The sequence below is a fragment of the Mus musculus genome, chromosome 16, assembly GCF_000001635.26.
Source record: "Mus musculus strain C57BL/6J chromosome 16, GRCm38.p6 C57BL/6J".
Lineage (NCBI taxonomy): Eukaryota > Metazoa > Chordata > Mammalia > Rodentia > Muridae > Mus > Mus musculus.
This window is the reverse complement of record NC_000082.6, coordinates 22,514,075-22,529,762: the sequence shown is the minus strand read 5'-3', so window position 1 is coordinate 22,529,762 and position 15,688 is coordinate 22,514,075. Positions and strand designations below refer to the sequence as shown.

General features: G+C 47.1%; 1 protein-coding gene, 1 long non-coding RNA gene and 1 pseudogene across 8 annotated transcripts in view; 1 reads left to right on the top strand and 2 right to left on the bottom strand.

Moving 5' to 3' along the window:
- Dgkg (diacylglycerol kinase, gamma) overlaps nt 1–15,688 on the top strand; it is a 190,735-nt gene that overhangs the window by 127,540 nt on the left and 47,507 nt on the right. For all 7 annotated transcript variants that reach the window (XM_017316851.2, XM_017316850.2, XM_030248917.1 and 4 more), the window contains one exon: nt 10,128–10,218. In XM_017316851.2, coding sequence (XP_017172340.1) covers nt 10,128–10,218 — 91 coding nt within the window. The remainder of the gene's footprint in view (nt 1–10,127; nt 10,219–15,688) is intronic.
- On the bottom strand, nt 613–1,548 carry Gm30251 (annotated as a pseudogene).
- Nucleotides 12,078–15,688, bottom strand: part of 9230117E06Rik (RIKEN cDNA 9230117E06 gene) — a 6,206-nt gene continuing 2,595 nt past the window's right edge. Inside the window, exon 2 of the long non-coding RNA NR_130988.1 lies at nt 12,078–12,518. This is a non-coding gene — a long non-coding RNA (RIKEN cDNA 9230117E06 gene). The remainder of the gene's footprint in view (nt 12,519–15,688) is intronic.

The window sequence follows — 15,688 nt, the reverse complement described above, 5'->3', positions numbered from 1 at the left end:
CAAGAGAGAGAGACAGAGACAGAGACAGACAGAGTGAGAGAGAGACAGAGTGAGAGAGAGACAGAGTGAGAGAGACAGAGTGAGAGAGACAGAGTGAGAGAGAGAGACAGAGAGAGAGAGAGAGTGAGAGACAGACAGAGTGAGAGAGAGACAGAGTGAGAGAGAGACAGAGTGAGAGAGACAGAGTGGGAGAGAGACAGAGTGAGAGAGAGACAGAGTGAGAGAGACAGAGTGGGAGAGAGACAGAGACGAGAGAGACAGAGTGAGAGAGAGACAGAGTGAGAGAGAGACAGAGTGAGAGAGAGACAGAGTGAGAGAGAGACAGAGTGAGACAGAGACAGAGTGAGACAGAGACAGAGTGAGACAGAGACAGAGTGAGAGAGAGACAGAGACAGAGACAGAGTGGGAGAGAGACAGAGTGAGAGAGAGACAGAGTGAGAGAGAGACAGGGTGAGAGAGAGACAGAGTGAGAGAGAGACAGAGTGAGAGAGAGAGACGGAGAACCATTGATGATAATTCACCCCTGTTTACTTTGAAGTTTTGCTCGTGGTTCCCCTGGCCGGGAACTTGAATCTCAAAGATCATTTAAATGCAAACTTTTTTTTTTTTAGTTAGTTAGTTTTCTTTGTTCTGTAGATTGTATAAAAGCCACACAACATTAAACAGCATAAAATACTTAAAACTTTACTTATGTGTGTATATAAATTTTAGTAACAAAAGTTTATCATGAAGGTAGAGCTGAAATACTGTCATGATTGGCAATTGAATATAATGTAAAAGTTTCTACATTTCATGATTTTTTTTTTTACAAGAAAGACCTCAGTTGGTCCAAACTCATGAACACTCACAATGCACTTCCTTTCTGTGTGACACACTTTACTCTTGTTCTGAACAAATTCTGGAAGATAATTGAGGATCACAGTGAGAACGGATCCCTTCATTCTTGGCAGGAAGCAGTACGCTGGCTTGAGGCTTTTAACTTTGTTGGGAACGGTTATCTTCAACAATAATAGATCTTGTAGGAGTCACTTCCACAAATATGTATCGAAATTCAAACTGGCCACTCCCTGGGTTCTCTCCCACTTCTGCATGTACTGTTCCTTGCTTCCCTGGTTCAGAGCCCTCAATGTAGAATTTCACATGGATGCGCTTTAGCCCATTGTTTACATATTCAGAAAAACGGACATGCTGTCTCCGCCCACATCTCGACATTCCCCCCCCCCCCCCCCCCCGTAGCCTTTCAAAGGCTCACCAAATACACCAATCACCTCAGGGTGTGTTCTGCATTTTCCTAAGGCTTTCCCATATATGATATTGGGGCTGGATGAAAAAAAACAGTTCTTTGAAGATTGTGTATAACAAGCCGCCTGTGAGGCCGACACCAAAGAGCACCACTATCAAGTAGCTGACGTCTCTCCCAGCTTCTCTCACTTTCTGAGACATTGCAACGCTGGTTTCCTCTCTTTGATTTCTGCAAATAGACACTTGCTTGCTACTATCCTCCTTTGCTTTCTGGGGGTCCGGTCCTTGTGTCCAGAAAGTTTTCATCTTGCGGACATTCACATCGTGGCCGCCATGCTTTCGCAAAGCATCCCGGGAATAAATGCAAACTGTTATCAGTGATGTTTACCTGTAAATGTTCTCACATGTAAGACTCAAGAAACAGCCTTGATCTATTGGTTATGAAGGGGATTCCACACTTACATAATAACAGTCGTCATAAGCAATTTTCTCCACGATTGACCTTTTTTCTTGGACCAGTTCTTGAAAGGGGGACCCCACTGCCCCCTTGCGCTCCCCCAGGCCTGTCATTCCTTCCTGGTCTCTGGCCACTAGTCTTCTCAGCACTCATCACCCTAGGTCTTTCTGAGTGCCATGAACACAAATCCTGTCCCAAGGATGGAATGGAGCCAGGGAATACCTTGCTCCTTGAAGCCGAAAGACACTGAGCCAACACAAATCTGTTGGCAGGCACAGCAGGCACAAAAGTCCCATTCAGGGCACAAGAACAGCTATTTATAAAGCCCTTCCTGACTGCTGGGTGTTCACTTTCCCCTGACCAAAAGGGCCACTGCCGCCTCTTGGAAAAGATTATTCTTTTCACAGCTCCGTGACCGAGGGTCACTGAGTGCCCCATTCTGGGAGCAGCTAGAATAGGGGACAGCATGCAGGGTGGATTAGATGTGGTGACAAGCCCTCTGATGGTCGAGGGCAGCTGAGGATGCCAGTGACACAGATGGCCTTTGTAGCACCTGTGAGGTGACAGTCACAGGCCTGTGGGGACTACATGAATCTACATGCCTTCGCTCTTTTTTTTCCCCCTAACTCTTGGCACACATTTTGGTTAGCATGATTACCACACTTCCAAGGGCATTTGGAGTTTAATTGTGTGGAATGTTCACAGGTATACATACATAGTATCTCAGTGCTATGGCATTCCTCTTTCAATTATTTCTCAGCAGTGGCCACCTGTACCTTTTTTGTGTTTCTGGTTTGCTACATTGTCGTTCATGTTAGTGACCAGCACTTAGTTTACTGTTTCAGCAGATTTAGCGGTGACATCAGTAACTACTCAGAAAGCCAAATGTCTTAGTTACTTTTCTATTTCTGTGCTAAGACCCCATGACCGAGGGAATGTATAGAGGAAAGTGTTTAATTTGGGGCTCATGGTTCCAGATGGTTAGAATCTGTAATCATCATGGTGTGGAGCAGGCAGCCTTGGGACAGCAGGCATGGCGCTGAAGCAGGAGCTGGGGGCTTACGTCCTTATCCATAAGCAGGAGGGAGATAACTAGGAATGGCAGGGACTTATGGAACCTCAAATCTCACACCCAGTGACAAACTGTCCTCCAACAAGGCCACACTTCCTAATCCTTCCTGAAGAGTTCCACCAGCTGAGGACCAAGTATTCAAATATATATTAGCCTGTGGGGGCCATGCTCATTCAAAATGCCACAACCAAAAATCATTCATCGTTCTGAGATGAACTCTGTGAACAAATGCCATTAACGTATAGAAACGATGTGTAGGCTAAGGTATAGTTTTTCCAGTACAGGACACCCTCTTGTGGGCAGCAACTGTTCCACTAGGCCTCCCAACCCAATGCAGACTGACATGGGAGGCCCAATGAGCTATTTTAGTCATGAGCCACTCAGGGAACCTGATTATCAAAGTCTAAACCACAAGAAGGGATGCCTTCAGTTCAAGGGCTCTATTTCTAGAAATAACTGTAACGGTCTCTGTGTAGACTTCTAAGCCCAAAGAAATGTTTTCATGTTTTGACTTTTGATGACTTCAAAAGCCTGTTGCCCTAAAAACTTCCTTGATTCTCAGAAAAAAGCCCTGAGAGCTCGGTGTGGTTGATGGAGCTGAACACACGACCCTCCTGGTACAGATGGGCATCAGCTAGCTGGGTTTTACCTGGGGGCCTTCTTGAAAACAGCCTATTCATAGTTGTCAGGATGATGACTGATTCCGGCCCGAAACTGCTGACACCATAAAAGAACATTTTTAGTTAATCTCCTTTCCCTCTTCATCTGTCAAATGAAAAGACTCAACTAACTCATTTTCTTATAAAGCAAACCGGATGGAGACAACCAGCACCTAAGTCAGCCATGTGTCCCTGTTGTTGTCTAATTCATGGCTAAGAACCTCCTGGAGCCCAAAAGAGGACCTGAGGGAGGGTTCAAGAACAGGGTCCGGGAAGGAGCCTCGGAGCCTCATGGACCTGGAGATCAGCCCTAGGGCATGGTTAGGGATTAGTCACCTCCAGCTGCAAGGTGATTATGAGAGAGAGAGAGAGAGATGGTGGCCAAAGAAAACTCAGGAAGAGCGATGCAGAAAATGTGTTCCAGAAGTCATTAAAACGTTGTTAGTTTTCTCTTTTCCAAAACACATTGGCCACCTGTGGGGGGGGGGGGGTGAGGAATTAAAAAACCTCCTGTCCTTACCTCTAAAGCCAGAGGGGAGAGAGTGTGACTGTGTCTCTTGGCAATCAGGAAGGACACTTACCAAGCACTGACTATGCATCAAACCCCTGAAGAGCACTTCACATTTGCCACAGAAGCTTCCCAACTCCGCTGGATGGATATTAATACATTCTACTATGCAGAAGTAAAAAACAATGATGCAAAGACCATAAATAATTGTCCAGATAAGTCTGATCTGTACAACAGAAGATGAAGCTAGCAGACAGGAGGCCAGGACCACATTTAATAAGACTCCTCTAACAAGATCTAGGAGTGATGTGGTTTAGGTGGCATCTCTAAAAGAGAAGGAAGAAAAGTGCCTGTGTTCTCTGGTTGGCAGAGAGAGGGGACTAAACGTCCAGTCTCAAACTGTGGGCTCTCCTGTGCCTCTCAGCATCTGTGGAAGGCTTTGGAAGGGGCTGTGCTGTGCTGATGACGGGAAGGAGGAAAGGCCATGGCCGAGGAGAACCCAATCTTTGAATGCTCCTGTAAGAGGTCTATTTGAAGAATTAAAGCAATTTTAAATGAAAAAGAATGTTTAAAAGAGAGGATAGCGCAGTGGTTGTCAACCTGTGGGTCACTATCCCCTTGGGGGTCAAATGACCCTGTCACAGAGATCATATATCAGATATTTACAATTTATAATGGCAGGAGAATTACAGTTATGAAGTAGCAATGAAAATAATGTTGTGGTTGGGGGATCACCACAACATTAGGACCTGTATTAAAGGGTCCCAGCATTAGGAAGGTTGAGAAGTGCTGGGCTAGAGAGCTATCTCAGCATTTGAGAGCACTGGCTGCCCTTGTAGTAGACTTAGCAGTCTCCAGAACCCACGTGGCAGCTCGCCATCATCTGTAACTCCAGTTCCCAGGGATCCAGTGCCCTCATCTGTACTCATGGGCACTGCATGTGCTGCACAAACATACATACAGGCGAAATACTCCTATATAGAAAATTAAAAATAGAAAAAAGAAAAGTGTTTGGCAGACCGAAATCAAGGGGCCATGGGAACAGAATGCATTGACTCCTAACTCCAAAATGCCTAAGTTAATAGAGAACAGATAGATTGTGTTAGATTTTTAAGCACAAGAATGGCCTATGGGCCAGTGGTCCAGTGTTTGCCTTGGTGATACTACTGAAAAGGCAGAGGCTCAATGAGAACACCCTTATGTGGTGGGTGGCCCATTGTAAACATCTGTAGTGGTTTGAATAAATTTGGCCCCCATTGACTCACATGATTGAATGTTTGGCCCGTAGGGAGTGGCACTATTAGAAGGTATGATCTCGTTGAAGGAAGTATGTCACTGTAGGAGAGGGCTTTGAGGGCTCCTATGCTCAAACTCTGCCCAGTATAGAATTCCAGACTCTGCCTGGCTGCCTGCAGAAGACAGTCCCCCTTCTGTTGCCTTCAGATCAAGATGTAGAACTTTTGGCTTCTCTTGGCTCCTCCAGCACCATGTCTGCCTGCCTGCTGCCATCCTTCCTGCCATGAGGATAATGGACTAAACGTCTGAAACTGTAAGCCAGCCCCAGTTAAATGTTGTCCTTTATATAAGAGTTGCTTTGGTCATGGTATCTCTTCACAGCAATAAAACCCTAAGTCAGAAGTTAAATACATTTTGCATTATGTTATGGCTACAAGCCTATGGGAGCCAGGGAGTGGAATGTGGTGGTTTGAATAGGTATGGTTTCCAGAGATTCATGTGTTTGAATATTTGGCCATAGGGAATGGCACTATTAGGAGGTGTGGCCTGGTTGGAGTAGGTATGGCCTTGTCAGAGGAAGTGTATCACTGTCAATGTCAATATATTTTCAATGTACTTGGATGTTTGGCCAAAATCACAATCCTTTAGTTACCCTGAAGACTACCGGCAAGAAACTGATCTCCTGCACCCCTGTCTCAGGAAGCCAGCCTACATATGTCATGCTGTCCTAATGCTGAAGGCCTTTTAAGCCACTTCTCACACCTCAGGACTAGCTGCCAATCCTACCCCTTACATTTGAGCCTCTGGCTCTCTCTGAGCATTATTCTATTGCCATTATTGCATTGAGGCCTTTGGCAATTCTCTTCCAGACTCCTACACCACATCCAAGTCTCAGGTCAGTGTCACCCCTTACAGCCCCGCTCCCCTCACCAGTGACAGGAGGATCTTTAAAAACAGAAATTGAGGGGACTAAGATTTGGTAAAGTGCCTCTTCAGCAAGTGTGAGGAACTGAGTTTGGAGCTCCAGCCCTACATAAGAAAAGCAGAGATTGCCTGATGCAGAAGTGTGCTGGCCAGTCAGTGTGACCAACATGAATTCAGTGAGGGGCCCTGTCTCAAAACATAAGGCCATTGAGAAAGACACCTGATGTGAATTTCTGGCCTCCAGACATGTGTGCACACAAGTACCTGCACACAACACATCTGCACACTCACACATATGTGTAGATCAACAACACACACATCAGAACTCCACAAGGAATCAGGTCACTTCTGTCACCAACCTGGCCTCTCTCCTACTCAAAAATGGCCAGTAGCTCCCTGTAGGCTTCATGACCAAGCCCAAACACTGGTGTGTACAGCCTTCACAGTCCTGTCCATCCTACCTCTCTGGCTGAGGCTAGCCAGCACCTCACCCAACCTCCACTTGAGTCTGTGTCCCCTTGGCACTTGCCCTGACCCCTTTCCTGGGGTCACAGTTTGGATGAGGTTTGTCTTCACTGAAACGCAATTTGAGGTTGCAGCATAGCCAGGCTGAGAGGAAGCAGGGCCTTTGAGGGACTCTTGGATTGGAAGGGACCAGCCTCCATGAAGGATCAATGTAGCTTATCCAAACGTGAGTTAATTTCCATGCAGGATTGTTACAGAGCAAACTCAGCTTCTCTGATTCTCTCGTTTCCTCTGTCAGATACATGCTTCCTTCAAGTACACCTACTTCTCTTCTTGCTTCTTAGTCATGCTGTGGCACAGTGCGAGGCCTTTAGTTGAGCCTGTGCCCTGTTCTTGGACCTCCAGTGAAATAAATCTCTTTTCTTTATAAATTGACCAAATCTAGGGGTTTTGTTACAGCAACGGCTATTAGACAGAGACCCCGGACTTCCTCCTCTGCCTGGAATGTTTGTCCTTTATCATCTCTGTTTCCCTGTGTTCTTTTGAGCTCTACTCTAGCATCACCCAACCCTAAGGTACTTGTCCTAAATGCTTCTGGCCCATTAAGAACTAAATGTCTTTCTTTCTGTATGCCTCAGTGCTGAGTCCATCACAAAGCAACCTGCTTTTGTGTCCTCCTTACCACATTCCTGGTTCATGAAATTCTATATCTTGTTATTGTATCTCATACTCTTCTGTCTACGACAAAATAAATGTGTGTTGCATGAATTTTTTAAAATTTTTATCATATCAATTTATAGAAGTAGATGCACATGTACCATGGTGCACATAGAAAAAGCCAGATAACAACTTCAGAACGGCATATGGGTGCCCGGAGTCACACTCCGACCCTTACACACTGGTCCATGGCTCCAGCCCCATGTTAATATTGTTTCCTACCAAGCATGCAGTTTGGCTTTAGTCTCTCAGAAGTACATTTGTCACCATATGACCAGTGACCAGCCATGTGACCAGTCCAGAGGATTAACCAGGGGTTAGGGTGTGGCCTATGACTCTAGAAAAAAAAATATTAGATATGAGTAGAACACATTTTTAGCCAAAAGTCAAAACACCTGATCTATGACTGTTTTCCTTGAGCACATATAAATGCATAAAGCCTACAGTAGCTGTATGCCAAGCAGGTCTGTCACTTTTGCCCCATCACACCAGCTGGTGACTATGAAATAGCCACAGCTAGCAGAGAGCAGGCTCATGTTTTTCATCTTCTCCACCATCCTGAGAGGCAGATCTTCTTCATTTGCTGTTTTACAGGTGAGGAGAGTGAGATTAAAAGGCTTAAACGTGTTGCCAAAGGTCTCACAGCTACCCGCGCATGGGTGATCCAGTCGGTCCTATTATTCCTCTATGTTGACCTAGTCTTGACCTTTTAACCTCATTAGATCATCAAAAGAGCCACGTTGGGGGCAAAAATAGCCATGGCTTCCGGAAATTTTTATTAAAACTCTAAATCTCTGGGCAATAACTTTCAGAAGTCATGATTCAGACCAGCCTGATACTTCAAAAAGACTCTCGCAGGGCCAGTTGCCCACTGCTGGGAAGGAAGGCAGGACCCTGGAATTTAGAACCACCTGTGTTCTCCCCCTTGCATGGTCTCTAGTCATTGCGGCCTGCTTCGGGCCTTCCATCCCTCTGAGGAGTCCTCTCCCTCAGGTTCTGGTAGTTCCAGAGTTGTCGACAGTTTTCGTAGCATCTGGAGCAGGATTTCTCCACTGGCCATAATGATCTGGCATAATGATCATCTGGACACTCCGAAAAGCGCATGCCCCGGACTCCGCGCCACAGCTGGCAGAGTCTTACAGATCAAATGCTGAAAACAGCAGTTCCACCTGTTCCCTGGGGGATTCCAACAGATGCTACCACCTGAGAACTAGAGGAGAAGCCCTGGCCCTGCAACCAGCAGCATCGGCAGCTTGTTAGAGAATGAAGACTCCGGGGAGTCACCCTGTGAAGGACTAACCAAGAGTCTTCATTGGTACAGGATCCTCGGGTGATGCGCATATACACATTTCTGTACAGACAACCGGTGATGTGGGACTGTGCTATATCCCCATTTGTATTTCCTGTTGTTGCATGCACAGGAAATGAAAACCCTTCTGTGACACAGTGGGGAGGTACAGGTGAGAGCACCCCAGAACACAGGGCTCAGCCTGCCCCATACCTCCTCATTATATGCCACCCCAGTGTCTGAAATGGCAATTACTCAACACACTGATGCAGTGGAGCAGCTGACAAGCACTAGCCTAAAGGACTCTCGACACTGTTGGAGGGTTTTATGAAGCGCAATGCCCCACCCTTCCTTACCCATCATTTACCGTTCAGTCTCACGAAGACCAACAGTCGGAAAGGCTGCTGCCCACTCAGCCAGATCTCAGCACTCTTTACAGGGGAGAAGAACGCAATAAGGTGTTTAAGTTCTACATAAATTACTGGAGAGATGCAGAGAGCATGTCTGCCATGCTGATGAATCAGTCACTGTCCCAAGGAAGAAATAAGAGTCTCCATTCTCTGAAGGATGCTCTTTCTCCATGGTTCATGGAACAGCCAAGGGAAGAATGTGATTTGGTCTAATTCTTTCTCAGCAAAATCTGTCTGCCTGTAAACTGGACATGTGTCCCCTCTCTTAGCCAGCCCTGCTAATGGGGTGACAGTTGGGGTGGGAGGAATGGAGTACCAAAGGGACACTTCCTGCTGAGACTATCTGAGCAAGCCACAGAGTATCAGGGACACCCCCTCACTCTGAAAGCCTTCAACCTAATAAACACCCCACTATTTGATTTTACTCTTCTCTGTCCCCTAAAGAAAACCTGGAAATCTTGTAAAGCTCGGATAGGTGAGCTGCCACTGTGAAGCAAATCTTCTCTAAACAATGGGCTGCCCTGGCCTGTGCATAGGTATCTGAGAGGACAGTGACCATTGCTTCCAGAGGACTCGCAGTTAATCCTTCTCTTTCTAAATTCGTATTAACTCTGTCACTCCATGCCCCCCCGCCCCCCCCCCCCCCCCCAGAAAATAGACAAAGCATCACACATTGGTTCTGGTTCAGTACGGAGCTTCCAGGCCTATCCGAAGACTGCACATCTTTTACATCTCAAAAGGCTATTTGGTCCTTTCGACCTAGAAGGGAGCTCTGCACAGATGTCTAAGGGACAATAGGCAGAGCATTCTGTCATTTGCCACCTCAAGCTGACTTTCCACAGGAAGTCTCCTTGAGGCAGCTCGGGAGCATAGCATGCCTTTCTTGCTCTAACCAGGGCCTCAGGGTACAATTAACAGTTCACCCAGAGTCCATGGTGTCGAAGATGTGAGCAGATTTTCTAACTTTCTGACAATAGTGTGTTGGTAAATTTTTCTGTTCCTTGATAATGTGACTGACAAGCACTGCACAATGTAAGAACAGGGACTTCAGGGGCTCTGGGCCTCAGGGACCAAAGAGCAGAGCTATTCCTCAGGACCAGTTCAAGTACAGACTATTGATTAAAAATGTCTCTCTCCTTCATGATCCAGGATGAAGAACAAGCTGTGGTATTTCGAATTTGGTACCTCGGAAACCTTTGCAGCCACCTGCAAGAAACTCCATGACCACATAGAGCTGGAGGTAAGCAAGCTCCCATGTGGAGAGGCTGCTCCTGGCTGTGACATCCCATACTCACTGTCAGGACACATCCTCTTGAGTCTTTCAGAAATGAGCCAAAGTCTAGTCTATGTTGTGTGGAGCATCCTGCCCTCCTCCTCCCATGTCAACACAACGTCACTCTGATGGCTTCAATTGTTGTTTGTATCTTATGCAAGTGGGGTTCTGGGATCCTTACAGCCATAGTCATTCTGACCCTCAACCATGCGTTTCCACTGACAGAGGTAAAGATAGTTGGTTACCACCTAACATGGGAGGGGAGGTGCCTGTGGGTGGAGAGTTGACAGGACATCCTTCCTGAAGGATGCTCTTTCTCCATGGTCCAACAGCTGCCTCAGGGAGCTGACTAACTAGTGTCTGCGCCCAGTCCTATGGGTCTGTAGCCCATACAGTGACACATTTCCCTCGGAGCTGAAAAGCTCTTTTGCTACCATCTTGAAATGTTGAGCAGGTTTCCCCCCCTCCCCTTTCTTTCTTCTTTTAAAACAATACGCTGGTGCCCATGGAGATTAGAAGAGAGCTAGAGATTCCCTGGGCCTAGAGTTAGAAATGGTCGTGAGCCACCAGGTGGGTGCTGGGAATTGAATCTGGGTCCACTGCTAGAGCAGTCGGTGCCCTCAGCCACTAAGCCATCTCTCCACCCCTTAAACTACTTTTTAAAACAAAGAGCTGCGCGTATGGTCAGTTCGAGCTGGGCCCACGATGACGAAGCTCATGCCGACGGTGCGCTGTGTTTTCCTGAGACTTCCAGCACTTGTAGCAAGCAGCCTGCCTCAGACCGTTTGCCTGTTAGCGTGCCCCTTGCCTGCTTCCTGCTCCACTTCTGCAGGGTTGTGCTCCTCAAGTTGTCTCACTGACTGCTTGGAGCCTGTCTCTCGCCTGTTAGAGACCTAGGTTCTCGGCACACCCGTGTCTTTACTTACTGGGCTTCAGTCCATGGATGCTTTGCTAATGACCCCACCTTCTCGTGGAATTTGGGCCTTTACCCTTTAGAAAAACATATTCAGGCATGTGAGAAAATCTCCTATCATCTGCCCCCACCCCCACCCCAATTCGCACCCCTAAAAATCAGATGTAGAACCTTCTGTGAGAGCCATGATCCTCAAATGAGGCTGGGCCACTCCTCTGATAGGAGCATTAAGCCTGTGGCAGAGGAAGGCCTGCTCACAGGGAGTGTTCATAAACAAAACCCAAAGCCAGAGGTTCCATAAGGCTCGACTTGACTCATCTGCAGGCCTCTCCTTCTGGTTGCTGGGTTACTGACACCACGGTGGGAGGCACCTTTGTACCACCTTGGCCACAGGACAGAGGTCCAAAGGCCAAGAGCCTGTGTCTCCAGGTGATGAAGGGCCTCGGCCACCACCTACACCTGGGAGAAGCTGAGCTGCCAGATCTCCTAATTTACACATAAATGCGCTCGCTGCCTGGGAGCTGGGGCTGAGCTCCCAGCTGAGTGTGGTAAACAGATCTGTGTGCTCTCCCCCTCTTGGCACTGTCCTCGGCTGGGGGTCTTTTAAATATCCCCGAAAGTGAGGAACTGCCCTGCCTAACCGCGGCCAGCTGCAGGCCCACAGCGAGTTCTTGTTCTCCCTGCAGCTGGCCTTGACACGGTGCCCAGAATACAGCAGCTCCTCTCCCCTGCCTCTTTGGCCCGCCCCACTGGCTCCAGGCTGGCCATGCTCAACAGTCCCCTTGGGGTCGAGGACACAGCCACACTTCCTCAACCACACAGGGAGTTGGTGGCAAATGGCAGCGGTGCCGCGGGAGGGGTGGGCTGTCATGCTGTGCATGCTTCGAGCTTTAACAAGCACTTCCTGTTTTCCTTATCTCTTAATAATCACTCTTTTCACTGTTTATTCATGAGAGTAAGCGTTTGGGCCTTGGGGCTAGGATGACATGTGACGGTGGGTTGGTTGACAGTGGATTAAGACAGGCACCATTTCTACACCCAGAGGACAGTGGTGGGTAGTCCCAGGTGGTGTGATCAAAAGAAGACTCTGAAGGACAGCAGGGGAGGGCCAGATGAAGGTAGGTAGGTGAGTGACAGATCTGAGGAGCGAGCCTCTGGAGGTACATGAGAGAGAAGCTTCCAGATGTGGTCACTCCACACCACAGCCTGCAAAGGATTCACCAGCTCCTGGTCAGCCAACTCAGGAGGACTCCATTCAGATCCTGATGCTGCTCTTCACTACATCCCAAGCTGTAACAGCAGGAAACCATCCCCACTGCCTGGAAACACAAGCGGAGACTGGGAGACTGGGAGACTGAAAGAGAAAAGAGGGAAGAGATGAAGGGACAAGATAAGTCAGTACTTCAACTGCCTGCCTTAACATCTCAGTGTCTTATCTGATAACCCAGGGAGACAGTACTAGTACATGTTTAAAGTAAGGCTCAGATGCGTCCAGGAACTGGGAAGAGAAGACTCCAGGTGTTAGAAACTAGTAAATACATTTATCCATCAGGTGCTAAAACTCAGCAACTCTTCCAGCCTTGGTGTCTTCCTCCTTCCTGGTGTGAGTGTGGGTGTATTTATGTATTTGTGTACATGTGTGTATAAGTCAGTATTTGTGTGTGTATGTATGTGTGTGCATGCGAGTGTATATATTTGTGTAAGTTGTATGCATGAATGTGTGTACACATTTGTGTGCATGTCTTGTATACAGCATCTTTTTGTGTATGCATATATGATGTATGTGTATGTGTGTGTAGGTGTGTATGTATTTGTATCTGTATGTGTGTAATGTGTGTGCTGGTATATGTTTGTATGTGTATAAGCATGTGTCCATATGTATGTGTGTGTGCTGCTATATGTTTTAACATGTTTGTATGTGTATGTGCATGTGTGTATGGGAACATGAAGCTCCATCTCAGTTCAGGAGGCTGTGGCACCCTGCTGAGAAGTGCTAAGCACAATCCTAGCGCCCACCTGAGGAGGGAGGGAGGGAGGAAGGAAGGATAGATGGATGGATGGATGGATGGATGGATGGATGGATTTAGTACAAGACAAAGCAGAGGACTGAGCCAGAGTTTACAGAAGTTTTTCTTGCCCAGCACCTCATTTCTCTTGCCCTACAGAACGTGAAGGGGCGTATATTCATGCTCTTAATTGGAGGATAAGGGAATCTGAAACTGAGGATTCAGTGCTGAGAAAAGGCACAGTGATGAGGACACAAGGCAGACAGCAGAGTTTGGGAAAAGTTGATAGTGACAGTGAACAGGCTAGCCCCACTGGTGGTAAGGGCCTGAGTTCTCAACACCAGGCAGTAGACATATGTAATGCCTGAGCTGGGAGCAGAATCAGAGCGTTCCAGGCTCACTGACAGAGTCAGTCTCAGAAAGCAAGGCAGAGAATGACTGTGGAGGAGCAGAACATTATCTAGCCTACACATATGCACACACGCATAAACAGACATTCACAGGCACACGTCCGCGTAAAACTGCACATGCCACATGCACAAAAAGTCAACACACACATGCACAGGCACAAATGTGCATGCAAAACTGCACAGGTTGCACACACATTTGTATACACGCACACAAAGTTGAATGGCTAACATAAAAGGCTAATTTCTTTTTTTCCAGGTAAAACATCCATTAAATGACATAGACAGGGCCTCTTTCTTTCAGATTAGTGGCCAGTTGAGAAGAAATAGGAAACTTGATCCCATGTCTAGCATAAAGTTCATGTCCCACAGGAATAGAGAGAAGAGTCCACAGAACACACACAGCTTGTTAAATGCCCACTTGACTAGTGCTGAGAAAGCAGAAGCAAAGAGCCTCAGTAAACTACAGGAGTCAGATCCCCTTGGATCCTGTTTTAACAGCCCAGCCCAGCGCCTCAGGCAGGGGAGAGGTACTCCCCGCACCCGCATCCCTCCCTCACCCCTCCCACCTCCCCCACACCCCCACCTGCATTTGCTGTTCACGTGAGGAAACTGAGATTCTTAGGACTGTTCAGTATTGGGGCTCAGTGATTTACTAACTGAAAGCCCGTGCCTCAGTATCTTTTACCCATTAACAAGGAGGTGCAGGAAGCCAGCCTAGCTCCCAAGGGCATTAGTTATGTCCCCAGGACTTGATATTAAGTCTCACAGAATCTACAAAGCAGCCCCATTCAGAAAGTGTCCTAATTACCTTTTACAGCAGGAAGGCAGGCTTGAGACTTGGATTTTACTGAGTCCACAGCCTGGCAGGTCTGACTCAGGCTTGAGTCAGGATTTACCTGGGAGCTTTAGGGCAGTGTGTGTGTGTCCTGGTCTGCTGATTGTTTGATATTTTGTCCATTTTGCTATCTCAGATAAATTTTAAAACAGGCATGAAGCGATTTGCTTACCGCAAGGGAGCAATAAGAAATATAGGCGACTACCTTTTAGGGTGTTCCATTTAAGGGAACCGTAGGCCCGCACCTGAACAGGGTTATTCCACAACATTGCTTGTCAGTGCAGTCTGGGACGACTAGGCGAGCCCTGTCCGTGGCCATCTCTCAGAGCTGACTGCCAAGATGCCCTTAATGTTTGTCCTAACCTGATTTCACCTGACTGGAGCAGGGGGGGAGTGGGGAGCAGCATTGAGTCACCGCCCCCACCTTAGGCCTAGAATAGCCTTGCCAAGGATCTTAAAGGTTTTCCAAGTTAGGTGGAGCAAGGCAGGCAGGCTGCAACTGGAGGACTCATCTTCCATTCTGGGGAAATATTTCATGTTCCAAGTTAAAAATAAGAAATCCCCCAAGGTGTTGGTATTTAATCTAATTTTTAAGATAATGTTCACAAAAGAAGAAGAGGAGGAGGAGGAGGAGGAGGGCGAAGGCTGCTGCTTCCACTAATATGGACCCAGATGGGAAGGACGTTCAAATCTGAAAGCTCCTCAGAACACCCAGAGTTTTGGCGGGGAGGGTTGTCTGCACATCAATTACCTTCTTTTATTAAGTATTTAGGAAAATACAAGGAGGTATTAAGAACATAGATTTATTTCCTTCTCATTCAGTAATTATCAATATTGTAACATTCCTTTAAAGTTTTCAATCAAAGAATTTATAGGTAAAACAGAAGTCCCCATAGCCTGCCTTCTTCTTTCTTTAACACAAACACACACACACAGGCATACACACACACAGGCATACACACACACACACACACACAGGGGCGGGGGGATGCAAACATCACAGTGTTCTGAGATCACTTCTAGACAAAATGGAGCTGGTTTGCTATTTGGGTGATGATTTGGTTTTGAGGTTTTGTTTTTTGTTTGTCATTGTTGAGTTTTGTGTTTGTGTTTTAAGAGTCTTGCTGTATAGGCTGCATAGGCTGGCTTCAAAACCACAATCCCCCTGCCTCAGCACCACCTTCCATACCATCATTCTAAGATTATCAGTCTATGCTGTGATACCCCACTGCTTCCATACTTTTAACTGCTCACTGCTTGCTAGTGCTCCACA